The 17,456-nt window shown below is 48.4% G+C and overlaps 1 protein-coding gene across 1 annotated transcript; it reads right to left on the reverse strand.

Annotated features, from left to right (window-relative positions):
- Window positions 1-5,470: 5,470 nt before the first annotated feature.
- On the reverse strand, window positions 5,471-12,315 carry BOLA-DMB (major histocompatibility complex, class II, DM beta). The gene is made up of 6 exons (NM_001040481.3): window positions 12,048-12,315; window positions 10,358-10,639; window positions 8,245-8,529; window positions 6,852-6,968; window positions 6,418-6,453; window positions 5,471-6,069 (listed from the first exon to the last, which is right to left on the reverse strand). The coding sequence occupies exons 1-6, from the start codon at window positions 12,100-12,102 to the stop codon at window positions 6,056-6,058; spliced, it is 789 nt and encodes a 262-aa protein (NP_001035571.1). The 5' UTR covers window positions 12,103-12,315; the 3' UTR covers window positions 5,471-6,055.
- Between the last annotated feature and the right edge of the window lie 5,141 nt (window positions 12,316-17,456).

Raw genomic sequence — 17,456 nt, forward strand, 5'->3', positions numbered from 1 at the left:
TTTCAGAATTTTCCACAGTTTATTGTGATCCACACAGTCAAAGGCTTTGGCATAGTCAATAAAGCAGAAATAGATGTTTTTCCAGAACTCTCTTGCTTTTGCCATGATCCAGCGGATGTTGGCAATTTGATCTCTGGTTCCTCTGCCTTTTCTAAAACCAGCTTGAACATCTGGAAGTTCATGGTTCACGTATTGCTGAAGCCTGGCTTGGAGAATTTTGAGCATTACTTTACTAGCGTGTGAGATGAGTGCAATTGTGCGGTAGTTTGAGCATTCTTTGGCGTTGCCTTTCTTTGGGATTGGAATGAAAACTGACCTTCTCCAGTCCTGTGGCCACTGCTGAGTTTTCCAAATTTGCTGGCATATTGAGTGCAGCACTTTCACAGCATCATCTTTCAGGATTTGAAATAGCTCAACTGGAATTCCATCACCTCCACTAGCTTTTTCGGCCTCTCTGTAGCTGGTGCCAAATCAGATCCCGGAGACACAGTTTTGGGTGAGGTAGAAAAGAATCACTTTATTACTTTGCCAGCCAAAGGGAGACACACCAGGCTTCTGCCTTGAAAAACTGTTGCCACCCGGGAGGATTTGATGAGGATTTTTATAAAGGTGGGTCAAAGGTGAGGTCTAACAAGATTAGGGTGGGAACAAGGCTAGTGAAGTCATGTCCAACTCTTTGTGACCCGGCCCTGGACTGTGTAGCCCGCCAGGCTTCTCTGTCCATGGGATTTTCCAGGCAAGAATGCTGGAGCGGGTTGCCATTTCCTTCTCCAGGGGATCTTCCCAATCCAGGGCCAGGTCTCCCACATTACAGGCAAGACTCCTTACCCTCTGAGCCACTAGGGAAGCCTCAGTTGTGGGAACAAGGCTAGCACTTCCTTAAACTCTTCTCAGGCAGTCTGTCTCCTAATCTCCTAACTTTCTCAGGTCCCTTTAATCTTTTTTTCTAATATAAGTTTATTTATTTTAATTGGAGGCTAATTACAATATTGTATTGGTTTTGCCATACATCAACATGAATCCGCCACGGGTATAGACGTGTTCCCCATCCTGAACCCCCCTCCCACTTCTCTCCCCATACCATCCCTCTGGGTCATCCCAGTGCACCAGCCCCGAGCATCCAGTATCATGCATCGAACCTGGACTGGCGATTCGTTTCATATATGATATTATACATGTTTCAATGCCATTCTCCAAATCATCCCACCCTCTCCCTCTCCCACAGAGTCCAAAAGACTGTTCTATACATCTGTGTCTCAGGTCCCTTTAATCTTGCCTTGGGTGGTTTCTTGGCTGCCCCTCCCTTGATGAGCAGCCATTGGAAGTGGAACTCAGGGTAGGTTGTGGAAGCTGGAGTCTCGCCTATAAGCACCAGGAGACAAGGACCTCCATGCCTGGAAGCCCCACTGGCGCTGCTTGGTTTCCACACCCAGAAGGAATCCCCCAGGCCCTGCTCCAGGGCAGTTTGAGGACTCTTGGGAATAGCAGGCACTCCAACCACGACCACGGTTCCACTCCACCCTCGTTTGTCCTCTGATCCATCTGATTTTACTGGGGAAACAGAATTACTTGAGATGATGATCTAAAAATAATTTCCCTAAATTATTTTCCCTAAATGAACAGTGAGATTAGCTACCAATGCCTATCTGCTCCTTTCCCATGATCGTGCAGTAAGGAAGCCAAGTACCTGGAACATGGGGCCCCGAGGAGACAGCCTCCTGGGGTGCATTTGATGCTTTACAAAAGGGGGTGGAGCAGAAATTGATTCTCACACGGCTAAGAAGCCCAGAAGTCCAAGATCAAGCTGCCGAGAGGACTGGTCCTCCCTGGAGACTCTAAGGGGAAATCTGTTCCCTGCCTCTCTCCTGGCTTCCTGGGTTGCTGGAAATCCTTGGTGTTCCCTTCGTTTTTCCCTTTTACATGTTAAAATTTTATTAGCGCATAGTTGGCTTACAATGTTGTGTTCTTTTCAGGTGGGGGTGCATCTGGTTTTACTCCCATCGTGTTCAAGGGCCCAGAGAGCCTCAAACTTGGGGTCAACACCTTTGACTAAAGCGTTGGTATCTGCCCTCATGGACACAGACGCATGTCCGCTATGCTCTGAGAGTTGGACTAGATGACCTTCAAAGTCAATTCCCCGCTCCCAGTTCAGTTTTTAAAACAAAGAAGACATTGAAGGGAGAGAACCAATCGTTGAGCCACTTGTATTAGACATAATGTAAAAGCCCAGCTCTTTCTCTCTCTCTCTCACACACACACACCCCTTTCTGGCACTTTGCTGTATGCAGCATTTTACTCCCCTCACACAGTCCTGGAGGTGACCCATCATTCTGCCTTCCTTCCAGGCTCCACTCGCTTGCCTGGGTAGCACACACATCCTCCTTTCTCTCCCCTTGTAATCTGGTTTACTGGATCGCAGGAGATCTACGTGGTATTTTTTTTTTTTTTTTTCAGCTCCCCATCTGAAAGAGGACAGCCTTCCCTATAAAACAAAACCCAGTAAGATTAGGGCAGAGCAAGCGTGCCTGGGGTCTCCAGAGGGGGACTGGAGGCATACTCATTAGCTGCCTCTCTCCCTCTTCCCCTGGGGTCCTGCCCCTTTGATTTCCACAGCTGAGGCCACACTCACACCCTCCAAATGTACAGCGTCTCCTTCACAAATGGCCAAGCATAGACCAAAGCCCCGCCCCAGACTAGACTAGAATTTCAGAGGGAATTGACTTTGTCAAGCAAACAAAAGAACAGTGAACAGAAAAGTGGAAATGAAAGGATATGGCAAGGCTTCAGACGGCAAGATCTTAAAGCTCAGAGTTGCGGAGAGAGGATAGATTGTTTACATGATACACAAGCTAATTAACTAAATGTTACATAAAAACCGTTTCCCTTTGTTTTTTTTTTTTTGGCTGCACTGCACAGCATTTGGGATCTTAGTTCCCTGACCAGGGATCGAACCCAAGCCCCCTGAAGTGGAAGCCTGGCGTCTAAACCACTGCACTGCCAGGGAAGTCCCTATAAAAACCTTTTTTCAATAAAACATAAAATTGATAAAATTTGTAGGGATTTGTTTCTGAGCCTACACTCACCAATCACAGCACAGAGCACCCTACTGCTTCCTACCTTACATGGCCCAGCTCAGAGAAGAGCCATTTTGAACTCAGGAGCATTTTCCCGTTCCATTGACTTTCTGGTGAAACTCCTTCCAGAAGAGGTGCCTTGATCACAAGGACCTTTCTGGGGAAAGCATGGACGTAGTGGAAATCAACTCACTGACTAGACAAACCCTGAGCACCTACTTTTTTTTTCAATTGAAGCATAGTTGATTTACAATGTTGTGTTAATTTCTGCTGTACAGCAAAGTGATTCAGTTACACACACACACACACATATCAGTTCAGTTCAGTTGTTCAGTTGTGTCCGACTCTTTGCAGCCCCATGGACTGCAGCACCCCAGTCTCCCTGTCCATCACCAACTCCCGGAGTTTATATATACGCATCCTTTTTTATATTCTTTTCCATTATGATTTATCACAGGATACTGACTATAGCTCCCTGGGCTCTACAGTAGGACCTTGTTGTTTATCCATTCTATATACAATAATTTGCATCTGCCAACCCCAAACTCCCAATCTGTCCCTCTCCCAAGCCCACCTCTTGGCAACCCTCCATCCATTCTCTGTATCTGTGAGTCTGTTTCATTGATAAGTTCATTTGTATCTTATTTAAGATTCCTCATGTAAGTGATATCACATGGTATTTGTCTTCCTCTTTCTGACTTCACTTAGTAAAATAATCTCTAGGCCCATCCATGTTGCTGCAAATGGAATTGTTTTCTTCTTTTTTTATGCCTGAGCACCTGCCTTGGATATGAAGTCTGTACAATCAGTGCTACCCGCACTGTTCTCCAGGCCCCCATCAGGACAGAGACCATGCAGGGAGGAAGGGACCCAATCCCACCCACCAGGAACCCACACAGACCACCATGAAGACAGGAAGATTCCACACACTGTCTGTCTTTCTGACCCCTTCTCCCAGCTCATCAGATTCTGCTTACCATGTTCCTACATAGACACGCACACACAGACATGTATTCTTCTTTTTCTTTTTTGGCAGACGTGCATTCTTAACCGCTTGTTCTCTGTCCACAACTTTCTGTTAGGCTAAACTCTTCCAGTGTCTGTTTTCATTTCTGGTTTCTTTCTAGAATCCAACTCTCATTCCAAAGACAATGCCACCTGGGCCCAGCAGGTGTCGCCCTTCACTGGGAATGATCAGCACCTCTCCAGTTCAGTTCAGTTAAGTTGTGGTCATGTCTTTGCGACCCCATGGACTGCAGCATGCCAGGCCTCCCTGTCCATCACCAACTCCCGGAGTCCACCATACCCATGTCCATTGAGTTGGTGATGCCATCCAACCATCTCATCCTCTGTCGTCCCCTTCTCCTCCCGCCTTCAATCTTTCCCAGCACCAGGGTCTTTCAGGTGACCAAAGTATTGGAGTTTCAGCTTCAACATCAGTCCTTCCAATGAATATTCAGGACTGATCTGCTTTAGGATGGACTGGTTGGATCTCCTTGCAGTTTGGACTCTCAAGAGTGTTCTCCAACACCACAGTTCAAAAGCATCAATTCTTCCGTGCTCGGCTTTCTTTAAAGCACCTCTCTTGCCCTGTGTGAAATCCAGCCCCAAACGGTGGATGCCCTGTGAGCTCCAGGTGGAGGGAATGGAAGGGGGGCTCTGAAGAATGGTATGTTCGCCAGCAGGAAAGTCCTCAGAATACAGCAGCCTAGTTACTTCCAGCTCAGGCAGACCGACATCCTGTAGAGAATTTGCTGTTCAATCTTGGGCAAGCTATTTAACCTCTCTGAACCTCACTTTCATCTCGGGACTTGGAGGAGACCACTTCCCCCTTACTGGGTGATTGTGGAGCATGAATGAGATATAGCATAAAGCACCTACCCAGTGCCTACAAGCACTTGAGCTGTGGTCCCTTTCCTATGCTGGTTGTGGAAGGAATAACAGCCCAGAATTCAGATCTGAAGTTGAGCTCTGCCCCTTGAACCCTGACTACCTGAGTTGTGATGAAGATCAAATGAAACAGAGCAAGCAAGCTGGTAGGAAGCCTGGCCCGGAAAGTAGAGTGACTGCTAACAGCTAACTTCGCCGCGGTGGGCTGGCTGGGTACCGGGTAATGTTCTTGGCCAATTACAAGTATGAACTCATTTAAGCTTCATTAAGATCTCTTATGAGTTCAGAAAACTGTTAACTTCCTACTATCTCTGACTCTGTGACTCCCTTCCACCAAAGTTTAAAGTCTTCTTATGAATTATCCAGCAGAAAGCCCCCAGTTCCATCGTGTCCAGATGGGAAAATGGGAGGAAACACCAACTCGTCTGCTCCAGGAAGAGCGAATCAAGCCCAGCCCCGACTGCCCACTGTCCCTCCCCAGGACCACAGGAAAAAACATGGAAAAAAACAGGATTCTACCAGTTTATTCCTCAGAGACAATCAACAGTGACTCACGCCCTCTGTGACACAGGGGGGCCCCCAAGAGGGTCTTTGACCTTCCTCCCCAGATGATATTCACCCCAGATATTTAGCCCTGGGCTCTGCATATGGACAGCACCTTGGTTACAGAATATTTTTTACCAGGAATGAGTTTCCCCAAGTTACTAAGGTTCACATAAGGAAGTGAAGTGAAGTGAAGTGAAGTGAAAGTCGCTCAGTCATGTCCAACTCTTCGTGACCCCATGGACTTTACAGTCCATGGAATTCTCCAGGCCAGAATATTGAAGTGGGTAGCCGTTCCCTTCTCCAGGGGATCTTCCCAACCCAGGGATCACACACAGGTCTCCCGTATTGCAGGCGGATTCTTTACCAGCTGAGCCACCAGGAAAGCCCTCACATAGGGAAGACTGGGAAATTCAAAGAATTAAATAGAGAAACCATAGGGTCCAAGAAGATGTGGAGGGCTGGAGGAGCTGGAGGGCCCCAGCAGCATCCCCAAGAGTTCAGAACTCCTTCTCACGTGGAGGGAAAGCTGTAGGGTTCTGCCTCTATCAATTGTGCTGACCTGCAGAAGAAATGAAAAGGAATGAAAATGAATAACGCTTCAACGCTTCGAGCCAACTTGACCCCATCGTTTGTCCCTGTAACCATCCATGCCAGAGCCCTTAACACAGTGATGTGGAAAATTTCAGATCACCAAGCACTAAGGAGCCACATTCAGACACACTGTTGGGCAGAAGCGGAAGGGGTCGGTGCTCCTGCTTTCTGCTCCTGAGCCCAACAGCAGCAGCTTCAATCACACTCAGCCTGATCCCAGTGGACGCGCACCGCCCCCGCCGTCAGCACAGGACATAACACCCTCTGTCACCTCCTGCAAGGGACCAGGAGGCACACAGACCAACAGAGACATTACCTTCTGGATAAGTGGACCCCGGGAGGAAAATGTAGCCTAGGAGAAGAAAATATTTGAGTTGAGGACAGTCTTTTCTTTTTTTTTAATTTTTATTAGACTATAGTTGATTTACGCTGTTCAGTTCCAAGTGTACAGCAAAATGCATTGGTTACACATACAGCTGTACCCACTCTCGTCTTCAATTCTCTTCTCATCTAGGCCACTGCAGAGTACCTAGGAGTTTTCTGTGCTATTTAGCAGGTTCCTATTAGTGATCTATTTTATCCACAGTAGTGTGTAGATGTCGATCCCCATCTCTCAGTTGATCCCTCCCGCCCAGGACGGGCCTGGTGGATGAAAGTCTCCTCCACGGCAATGGGGGACGCCACGGGAGAACCAATCACAAACCCAAAGCGAGCAGAGGTTGGGACTGACGTTTCGGGAGGCTCACTCACCGGAGGAGGTGGCTCTCCGCCAACTGTGCAGACCGAAAACGAAGATGATGAGACCCAGGACCAGCGTTACCAGAGCCACAGAAACCTTCACCGTCTGCGCAGGCAACAGCCCAGGAGCTGCGGAAACAGGAACTGAACTGCAACCGGTTCCCAGAGCTGGTTCCCAGAGCTGGTCCCCAGAGCGCCTTCGCTGACTGCAACCTCCGCCCAGAGCTTCAGAGGTGCTCATCCGCGGCCCAGGCCTCACACCAATCCAGGCCCGAGCAAGCAGCCTTTCCTCAAAACCCCTGTCCCGTGGGTCTCTGTTCCTGCAGGTCCCTGAGGAACCCCTCTCCCCAGGTTTGTACCCCGGCTTCCAGATGCTCTCTGAGACTGTGGGGGCCCTCCAGGCTTCCCGTTTTCTTTCTTCACCCCAAAGGCACCCTGACCAAAGAATGGAGGGCCCCCCCACTCCTCTCTTCATTTGCCTGTGGTGACAATACTTGCTCCCTTGACTGCTTTATTCGAGCATTTTCCCATTAAATTGTCTTTCCACCTTTCCTTTCTGCAGTTCCTTGCTATCCGAGGGCTTAGGTGTCTCTACCTGTCCACTTTCAGATTGGCCATGGGTCCTTCCAGAATCTGTCTCTGCCTCACCTCCACAGCCCCTACATCCTGGGGCTGGTCCTAGTCTGAATCCTGTCCCCCTCCCAAATTCCTTTCCTTTAACTATCTCCAGTCCTGGGGTTCAAACAGCGATGATTGGCTTGACGCGGTAGCCCCCAAGCATGCACATCAAAGCCTCTGTCAGCCTTGGCTTCCCCTCTCTGACACCAAGAGGGTCCTCGCTCTCCTGAGATCTTTATTTCTCCAGTTCCCATCCCTGACTTGACAACAGTGGAAATCTGAAGATCCTAGAATATTGCATCACAATTTGGGGTTCTGAAAATATGGTTACCAAATCGACTTCCTCTTTTCAGGACAATCAGGCTCCCCTCCCACCTTCCAACAAGCACAGAACACCAACCACAGCACCATAGCAACAGCAAGGATGATTAACGCTTTCTGTCCCAGTATCCCCTGGCCCCATCTCTGGTCGAGAACTCTCTACGAGTTCCTCCAGACTCACTCATTTTCAGCATCTCCCTCTCTTCCCTGTACCGTGGACCTCTCTACAGCTTATTCCCTCTGCCAAAGTATTGGTGTTCTTTTTACAACCACCCACTTGCAGTAGCTCTCTGCTTTTTTGTTGTTGTTATTGTCAGCCACGCTAGAGCAACATGTGGGGGTCTCAATTCCCCGACCAGGGATCAAACCTGCAAGTGGAAGCGAAGAATCTTAGCCACTGGACTGCCAGGGAATTCCAGTAGCTCTCTGCTTTAATGCAAATTCCTCCCGCCTGCTACACACTTACTCCAGTCCTGAAGGATGAGTTCAGGAGCCCCAATGTGCTCGACCACACAGGTGTAGGTATCCCCAAAAGAGGGGGTTGTGGCCAGATGGGAGACGGTCTGGTATGTCCAGTCTCCGTTGGGCTGGATGATCCTCCAGGCCCTGCCGTGTGGGAGGACCTCCTGCCCGTTCCTCCTCCACGTGATGGCCACGTCCGCTGGATAGAAGCCCCACACATAGCAGGCCAGCATCACAGACTCCCTCGTGTTAAAAGGAGTGGTTTTGGCTACCTGCACGGTCGGTGGGCCTGCACAGGAGGAAAAAACAGTCACGAAGGAGGGCACCACCCTGGCTTTTCCTCCAACCTGGTTTCTCTCCTACTTCAATGCTTCTTGGATTTTGCCCACCTACCCTGCCGGCCCTCACCCCAGGCCTGCACACATCCCTCTGAAAATGAGAAGCTGGAATATATTCCTCTGTACTCTTTCCTGTCTCCCACTCCATCCCTGCTCCTTACTTTCTTGTTCCTCCAAAATCCTGTTTGGTCACCGTAAGTAAAAGCTGGGGCTGAACTGCAAGCTGTTTCAGAAGGCATTGTATTCATTGCAAGTACATAAAAGCAAATTGTCATCCAGACTTAGAGGTGGGGGTGAGCAAAAGTAGGAAAACACCCTTGTCCTCAAATCTCATTGAACAGATTAACTCAGTAAAAAAAGTATTTTTTCCTTGAAGAGTTTAAGGCATGTGTGCGTGCTCAGTCGTGTCTGACTCTTTGCGAGCTCGTGGACCGTAGCCTGCCAGTCTCCTCTGTCCATGGGATTTCCCAGGCAAGAAGACTGGAATGGATTGCCATTTCCTACGCCAGGGGATCTTCCTGATCCAGGGATTGAACCCCTATCTCAAGAGTCTCCTGCATTGGCAGGCAGATTCTTTACCACTGTGCCATCTGGCAAGCCTGAATAGTTTAAGGAAGCAAGACTAATTCAGGACCAACTCTTAAATTTGGATGAGGGTGGACCCTAATTCATCAGATCATTCATATTGCCGTCTGTTAGTAATTTATTTTTCTAGGTGACCCTTCAGCTTGCTTGGGTGTCTTTCAAATAAAATCCTCAATAAAAATCCAAGATACTGTGTTAAAACGCAGATTCCCTAGCCTGTATCCCTGGATATTTTTATTCAACAGATCTGCAGTAGCTCTCAAGGACTTGCATTTTTATTTTTATGTTTTTATTTTAAATTTATTTCTGTTTTTGTTTTTGGCTGTGCCACACCGCTTTCAGGATCCTAGTTCCCTGACCAGGGATTGAACCTGTGCCCCCTGCACCGGAAGCACTGATTCTTAACCACTGGACCACCAGGGAAGTCCCAGGACTTGCGTTTTTAACAAGCACCTTCCCAGGCAATTCTGAGAAATGATATCTTGAGACACAATACTTTTTAAGATAGAGAACTTCAAGTTTGGGTTGTTTTTTTTTTTTGCCAATCTCAAGTCATTCTCTATGCAAGTGATTAGGGAGAGAGTTTGCTTCCCTTGTGGCTCAGCTGGTAAAGAATCCGCCTGCAACGTGGGAGACCTGAGTTTGATCCTGGGATTGGGAAGATCCCCTGGAGAAGGGAAAGGCTACCCACTCCAGTATTCTGGCCTGGAGAATTCCACGGACTGTATAGTCCATGGGGTCTCGAAGAGTCGGACATGACTGAGCTACTTTCACTTTCACTTTGCTTCAGAATTCCCTGGGAGGCTTTCCAAATTGTCCCATGCCTGGGCCCATCTTAGACCCGGGACACCAGAACCTGGGATACAGAGGCACAAGCCCTTTGGGGAAAGCCATTCTGGTTCTTCTGACAGTTCAACCCCTGGCTGAACTTGGATCTGTCTCCTGAGATGCCCTGAATCGAAGGAAAACATTTTTACTCTCCCTGCAGAAGCTCCTTGCCTGCTCAAATATCACCACCTGGTTTGCATTCCAGCCCCACCCCTGTCAACCCCCTTGTTTCCCTCTCTTTCTACATCACAGGTGCTCCCATTTTTCTGCTTCTTTTCTGCCCACATCTCAAACCCCCCTGTCAACAGAGGGAGCCTTCGAGGCCTCCCCTCTCCTCACCGCCCCTCTGCACCCCTCTCTCCTTACGTGTCCTGTGGGTCAGAGAGCTCCAGAAGGGCTGGGTGTGCGCGGCACAGTTCTGCAGACCATTGGACAAGCGCTGGATCAGGTAACTATTATTGTTGAGGAACTGTGAGAGGTACCGGGCCAAGCCGTTCAGCACCCCAAATTCACGAGGAATCATACTGGCCTGCAGGGGATCCCAGCAGGTCAGCAAATCCTTGTTGAAGGAGATGCAATACGAGAAGTCTTTCGGATCCCCATCATCGTCCAACACACAGGTGCTTTCCACGTGTGCCACAAAACCACCTGTAGGAGCCAGAGAAAGGGGGCGGCTCAGGGTCCTCTGCCAGAGCCCAAGGCTCAGTTACATCCAGTAAGGAGGGTGCAGGCTTCCTGCCTGAGGCATCATCTGCTCACCAAGCTCACGAACAGGAGTCTCTGCAAGTCCTGATTCAGGGACTGCTGCTGCTGCTGCTAAGTCGCTTCAGTCATGTCCAACTCTGTGTGACCCCATTGACGGCAGCCCACCAGGCTCCCCTGTCCCTGGGATTCTCCAGGCAAGAACACTGGAGTGGGTTGCCAGTTCCTTCTCCAATGCATGAAACTGAAAAGTGAAAGTGAAGTCGCTCAGTCGTGTCCGACTCTTAGCGACCCCATGGACTGCAGCCCACCAGGCTCCTCCATCCACGGGATTTTCCAGGCAAGAGTACTGGAGTGGGGTGCCATTGCCTTCTCCGGATTCAGGGACTAGGTGATCCTAACAGAGAAGTTCCTAGATCCCATTTCCTCTTTACATAAGACTCAGCATGGAGACACAAGTGACCCAAAATTATTTGCATGTTTAAACCCAACGATTTACCCAGGATTAAGACTTTCAGTAAGGCCAATGACTGAGTGAGAAAAGGGGTCAAAGAGTCAGGCTTGTTCTGTGCTGGATACATTATTAAATATCCATGCCACATGTATATCTGGAGTACTCGCAGTGTGCCAGATACCGTGCGAGGAACTGGGGACACAGCAGTTATCAACAGGGCCGTCATCACCTTTGCCTACATTCCAGCAAGAGATATCTGTTACACAAATAATTACACAACTTAATTACATTAAATTTTCTACACGGATGAACAAGTTTCTACTGTGTAGCTCTGGCAGCTAGAGTAATACCTGGGATAAACCATAATGGAAAAGGATATAAAAAGAACTATACATGTGCGTAACTGAGTCTCTTTGCTCAGCAGAAATTAACACAATATTGTAAATCAACAATACTCCAATTTAAAAATATAAATTCAAAAAATTGCTGTAAAGCTACAGTACAAAGTGCTGTGGGAGTATATAATAGGGAGATAGACTGCTTTGGCAGAGAAGGCAATGGCACCCCACTCCAGTACTCTTGCCTGGAAAATCCCATGGATGGAGGAAACTGGCAGGCTGCAGTCCATGGGGTCGATGAGGGTTGGACACGACTGAGCGGTTTCACTTTCACTTTTCACTTTCATGCATTGGAGAAGGAAACGGCAACCCACTCCAGTGTTCTTGCCTGGAGAATCCCAGGGACGGGGGAGCCTGGTGGGCTGCTGTCTATGGAGTCACAGAGAGTCGGACATGACTAAAGTGACTTAGCAGCAGCAGCAGACTGCTTTGGGGTATCCGAATCCAATAGCAAAACAGAACCCCCCAATACAAAGGGAACAGAGGAAGGGAGAGTCCTTACCTGCTGCGGTGCAGCCCAGGCTGAAGCCCAGCAGCAGCGACAGGAGGACAGTCATGCTCTGCTCTGGGGAGACACGGGGAGTTCGGTCCCCTGGACCAGCTCCTCCAGGGGCCCTGGGTCTTCGTCTACCCCAGAAGTCCCAGCCTGGGTAGAGGATCTCCACACACTAAGTGGGAATGTGGTATTGCCCGGGGCCCCTTGATGCTCTCTAAATGAGCAATTTGGGGCTACTAAGGCCTGAGATAAACCTGTTCCTTGCCAGATCATCTGAGCGTTCCAAACTGAGAATTGTCAGATTGCCTAGGTAGGCGGGGACAAGTACAGAGACAAATCATTGAGCATCTCAGCCCAGCATCATCAGTTACCAGGTAGATCTCATCCTGCCCTGGGCTTTTAGCAACTAGTCTCTTACTGTGGAGAAGGCAATGGCACCCCACTCCAGTACTCTTGCCTGGAAAATCCCATGGATGGAGGAGCCTGGTGGGCTGCAGTCCATGGGGTCGCTACCAGTCTGACACAACTGAGCGACTTCACTTTCACTTTTCACTTTCATGCATTGGAGAAGGAAATGGCAACCCACTCCAGTGTTCTTGCCTGGAGAATCCCAGAGATGGCGGAGCCTCGTGGGCTGCCATCTATGGGGTCGCACAGAGTCGGACACGACTGAAGCGACTTAGCAGCAGCAGCGGCAGCAGCAGCTCTTACTGTCCCACAGAACAACCAGTCTGCAGGTGGATTTCCCTTAGAGAAGGAAATGGCAACCCACTGCAGTACTCTTGCCTGGAGAATCCCTTGGACAGAGGAGCCTGGTGGGCTACAGTCCATGGAGTTGCAGAGTCAGACACGACTGAGCGACTCTTTCTCTCTCTCTCACACACACACACACACACACACAGGTGGATTTCCCTAGACTGGTGGAGAGAATAAACCCTGTATCCCCAGGATGTATGCAGCCTAGACTGCCCATTGGTCTAACTGTTTTCTCTCAAGGTCTCCCCAGATACTGAGACAAGGTAACCTCTCTTGCTCCTTTAAGGGAAGTCACTGGGGAACTTAACCCTTGATTACATAACCCGTGGTCTGTCCTGTCGCCCAGGAAACAGGTGGACAAGAGGCACTTGTGGGGAATGCAGTGGAGTCAGGGCTGCTAAGAGTGCAGTTGTCTGGCCTCAAAGCAAGATGGCAGAATAAGAGGCGCTGCTGGTAAGAGCTCAGGGCCACAGCCCTGAACAGTCCCTCCCTGGGCTCCCATTGCTTCTTCCATTCTAGCCAGACGAGCTTCATTTTCCCCTTTCTGCTTTCTGGAGCCAGGACACCCTGTCCTCCTAGCCTTTGAACCATCTCAGGGCAGACCGCTGGGCAACCCCACTAATCTGCTTGATAAATAGCTGGTCATGAGCCAGTGCCCATAGCTCACTTGTCTCCCCCAAACTCAAAACTCCCCTATGTGTTTCCCTGACAGGTGCCATCTGTCTTGGGGCAGGCCCTCCTCGCATTGTGAAGCCACTAGAAAAATGAGATAAACGTTCCCTGTTCTTCTTCCCCAGGAAAAGACAAGCTTCACGTAGCAATTCATTCTCACCTGTGACCTATACAACTGGTAGATTTTTCCATTACAAATGTAAAACCCTCAGTTGACTTCCCTGTGGTCCCCACCAGGCTTCAGGGCTGCCTCTCCCCAGCTTGGTTCCTGAAAGCTCTTGAACTTGACTTAATAGTGAGCTAAACAAAGGAGGATGAGGAAGGAACCCCTTAACACGACACTTACCTGTCCCCCTCCAAGTCCCTGACTCCAGAAGAATACGATATTTCTGAAGAAGAAAGGAAAGGGGAAAGCATATCCCCCAAATGAATATATAGACAAATATCAAGAACCAAAGGCTGGTTTTGTGTAATTAATTGAGCTTCACTTCAACTGTCTTGAGTATTGTTGGTAATTCACTTCAGTTCAGTTCAGTCGCTCAGTCGTGTCCGCTCTGACCATGTTTTCCTACCACCCCCGCCCTCAACCCCACCTGGTTACAAGATTGTTCTACACTTGAACTTCTCTAATCAGCTGTGAAGGGTGTTGAATGAACCGAAAACAGAGGAGTTGGGGGGGTGGGGCGCGAGTCCAAAATGTGTTGAGCTTCTACTTTATGGTGGATACTATGAGATCCACACTGTTTCATTTACTCTTAAAAGTCTTGTTATGAATGGTCCTTCTTACAATTTGGAAAACAAGTTGAAGATTCACACCAAAGGTTTCAAGGTACACCCACACACACACTGCCCTAGGACTGAGAGGACCACATAGAGGTAGCTTGTGGCGGCCCCCGCTCAGAAAAGGAAAAAGGGAAGAGCCAGCACATCCCTCTGAGTCTTATCTTTCCAATGCTCAGAGCTCCTCCCACTCCAAACCAGTGTCTCTTCTACTTTCTCTTTCAACAGTCTCAAAACTGTGTGAGCTCTCATACACACATGATCACTTCTCCTTTGAAAGTCTCTCCTCCACCTCCAAGTAGGTGGTGAGCCTAACCTTAGGAACCAGGTCTCAGGATCCTTATCAAGGTCTTCAAAGCCTGCCTGGAACCGGAATGCTCGCTGCGTGGCCCTCTGCCAGCTCCTGGAGGCTCAGCGAGCTCCCTCTTGTGCCTGGGTCTCTGCTCAGGCAGCCAAAGGAGATGTGAAACCTTCCATAAGGCAGCAACAGGAAATGCAGGCAATTTCACTTCTCTATTAATGAGAAGATTGAAGGTGGTTTTAGAATTAAGCTGGACAGAAAAACCCAGAGACCTGTGCTCAGCGAAGTGGTTTCTTCCTTCCCTTTTTCCTCTTAACTCTACTTTTTTGTGTTTTATTTTACACATATAGCTCTGTCCCCCACTTCTAGTCAACTCCAAAGAATATTTCAACTGTCTTGAGCACTGTTGGTAATTCACTTCAGTTCAGTTCAGTCGCTCAGTCGCGTCCGACTCTTTGCGACTCCATGAACTGCAACACGCCAGGCCTCCCTGTCCATCACCAGCTCCCAGAGTCAAACTCATGTCCATCAACTCGGTGATACCATCCAACCATCTTATCCTCTGTCGTCCCCTTCTCCTCCTGCCTTCTTCCCCAGCATCGGGGTCTTTTCCAATGAGTCAGTTCTTCGCATCAGGTGGCCAAAGTATTGGAGTTTCAGCTTTAACATCAGTCCTTCCGATGAACACCCAGGACTGATTTCCTTTAGGATAGACTGGTTGGATCTCCTTGCAATTCAAGGGACACTTCAAGAGTCTTCTTCAACACCACAGTTCAAAAGCATCAATTCTTCAGCACTCAGCTTTCTTTACAGTCCAACTCTCATGTCCATACATGGCTACTGGAAAAGCTATAGCTTTGACTAGATGGACCTTTGTTGGTAAAGTAATGTCTCTGCTTTTTAATATACTGTCTAGGTTGGTCATAGCTTTTCTTCCAAGGAGCAAGTGTCTTTTAATTTCATGGCTGCAGTCACCATCTGCAGTGATTTTGGAGCCCAAGAGAATAAAGTCTGTCACTGTTTCCATCGTTTCCCCATCTATTTGCCATGAAGTGATGGGACCAGATGCCATGATCTTAGTTTTCTGAATGTTGAGCTTTAAACCAACCTTTTCACTCTCCTCTTTCACTTTCATCAAGAGGCTCTTTAGTTCCTCTTCGTTTTCTGCCATAAGGGTGGTGTCATCTGCATATCTGAGGTTATTGATATTTCTCCCGGCAATCTTGATTCCAGCTTATGCTTCATCCAGCCAGGCATTTTGCATGATGTACTCTGCATATAAGTTAAATAAGCAGGGTGACAATATACAGCCTTGAGGTACTCCTTTCCCAGTTTGGAACCAGTCTGTTGTTCCATGTCTGGTTCTAACTGTTGCTTCTTGACTTGCATACAGATTTCTCAGGAGGCAGGTCAGGTGGTCTGGTATTCCCATCTCTTGAATTTTCCACAGTTTGTTGTGAGCCACACAGTCAAAGGCTTTGGCATAGTCAATAAAGCAGAAGCAGATGTTTTTCTGGAACTCTCTTGCTTTTTTGATGATCCAACATTGGTAATCCATTTTGAATTACCAACGGATGTTGGTAATTTGATCTCTGGTTCCTCTGCCTTTTCTAAATCAAGCTTGAACATCTGGAAGTTCATGATTCACATACTGTTGAAGCCTGGCTTGGAGAATTTTGAGCATTACTTTGCTGGCATGTGAGATGAGTGCAATTGTGCGGTAGTCTGAACATTTTTTGGCATTGCCTTTCTTTGGGATTTGAGTGAAAACTGAGCTTTTCCAGTCCTGTTGGTGATTGGATGACCATTTATGTAGAAACCAGGACTGACATTAGGGAACCCCAGGCAGCTTCTCTTGTGCTGTCCCTCTGTATTTATTTATTTATTGGCTATACTTGGTCTTCATTGCTGCCCTAGTTGTGGTGTAAGGATTTCTTGTTGCAGTGGCTTCTCGTTGCGGAGTACGGTCTATAGGGCTCACAGACTTCAATAGTTCTGGTGCACGGGCTTAGTTTTCCTGTGGCTTGTAGGATCTTCCTGAACTAGAGATCAAACCTGTGTCCCCTGCACTGGCAGGTGGATTCTCAACCACTGGGCCACCAGCGAAGTCCCTGTCCCTCTTCTACTGCCACTATAGAAGGGCCCAAAGAGTGAGTCCCCTCCTTGCCCACTGCCTCTTCCACCAACCTAGCCACCATGGCCAGAAGTGGACTAACTATGGTGTGTATGTGCAAAGCATTATACGAACTCCCAAGAGCTAAGAGATGTGGCCTCTGCCTCCATGTCGTTCACTTGCAGGTCAGTTGGAGAGTGGAAAGAAACATCTAGAAAGAGAAGAGTTTTTGTTAAAGCAGGCAAGCAATCTGGATAGTGGACTTAAAAGAGAAAAGAGAAGTCATTGTGGGTTTGGTGCACAGGAAGTCCTCTCCATTGAGTAGGCCTGCAAGTGGGCTGCATTCATATCAGAGAAGAGGAAGGCGGTTGGTGTATTCCAAGCACAAGCTTGGAAATGCAAGTTTCTGTTGAGGGTCTACCAGCCACCTGGACTGGTGAAAACAAAAACAACTTCAGTGACATCATTGGCACATGGAAGAAATTCACTAATGTGGTCTTAGGCTTTTTCTGAGAGGCTGGCCTTAATACTGAAGCCCTTCTAGGTACTTCCTAGTGTCCCTGTACGCACACAGGCTCCTCTTCTGGACAGACGGTTTTCACTTAAGCTTCCATTTTATAAAGTCAAAAATTGTTCAACCCATCCAACATCTGTAATTGAAAACCAAGAGTATAAGACCACATTTGTGACTTCCTTCAATGTCTTCTCAAAACTACACACTTCTGCATTGGGTCAGGATTACATGACTTCCCAGTCTGTTCAGCTTCACGTCCACCCACATGCCATCCCGCCT

The sequence above is a fragment of the Bos taurus genome, chromosome 23 (genome assembly GCF_002263795.3).
Source record: "Bos taurus isolate L1 Dominette 01449 registration number 42190680 breed Hereford chromosome 23, ARS-UCD2.0, whole genome shotgun sequence".
NCBI classification, from domain to species: domain Eukaryota; kingdom Metazoa; phylum Chordata; class Mammalia; order Artiodactyla; family Bovidae; genus Bos; species Bos taurus.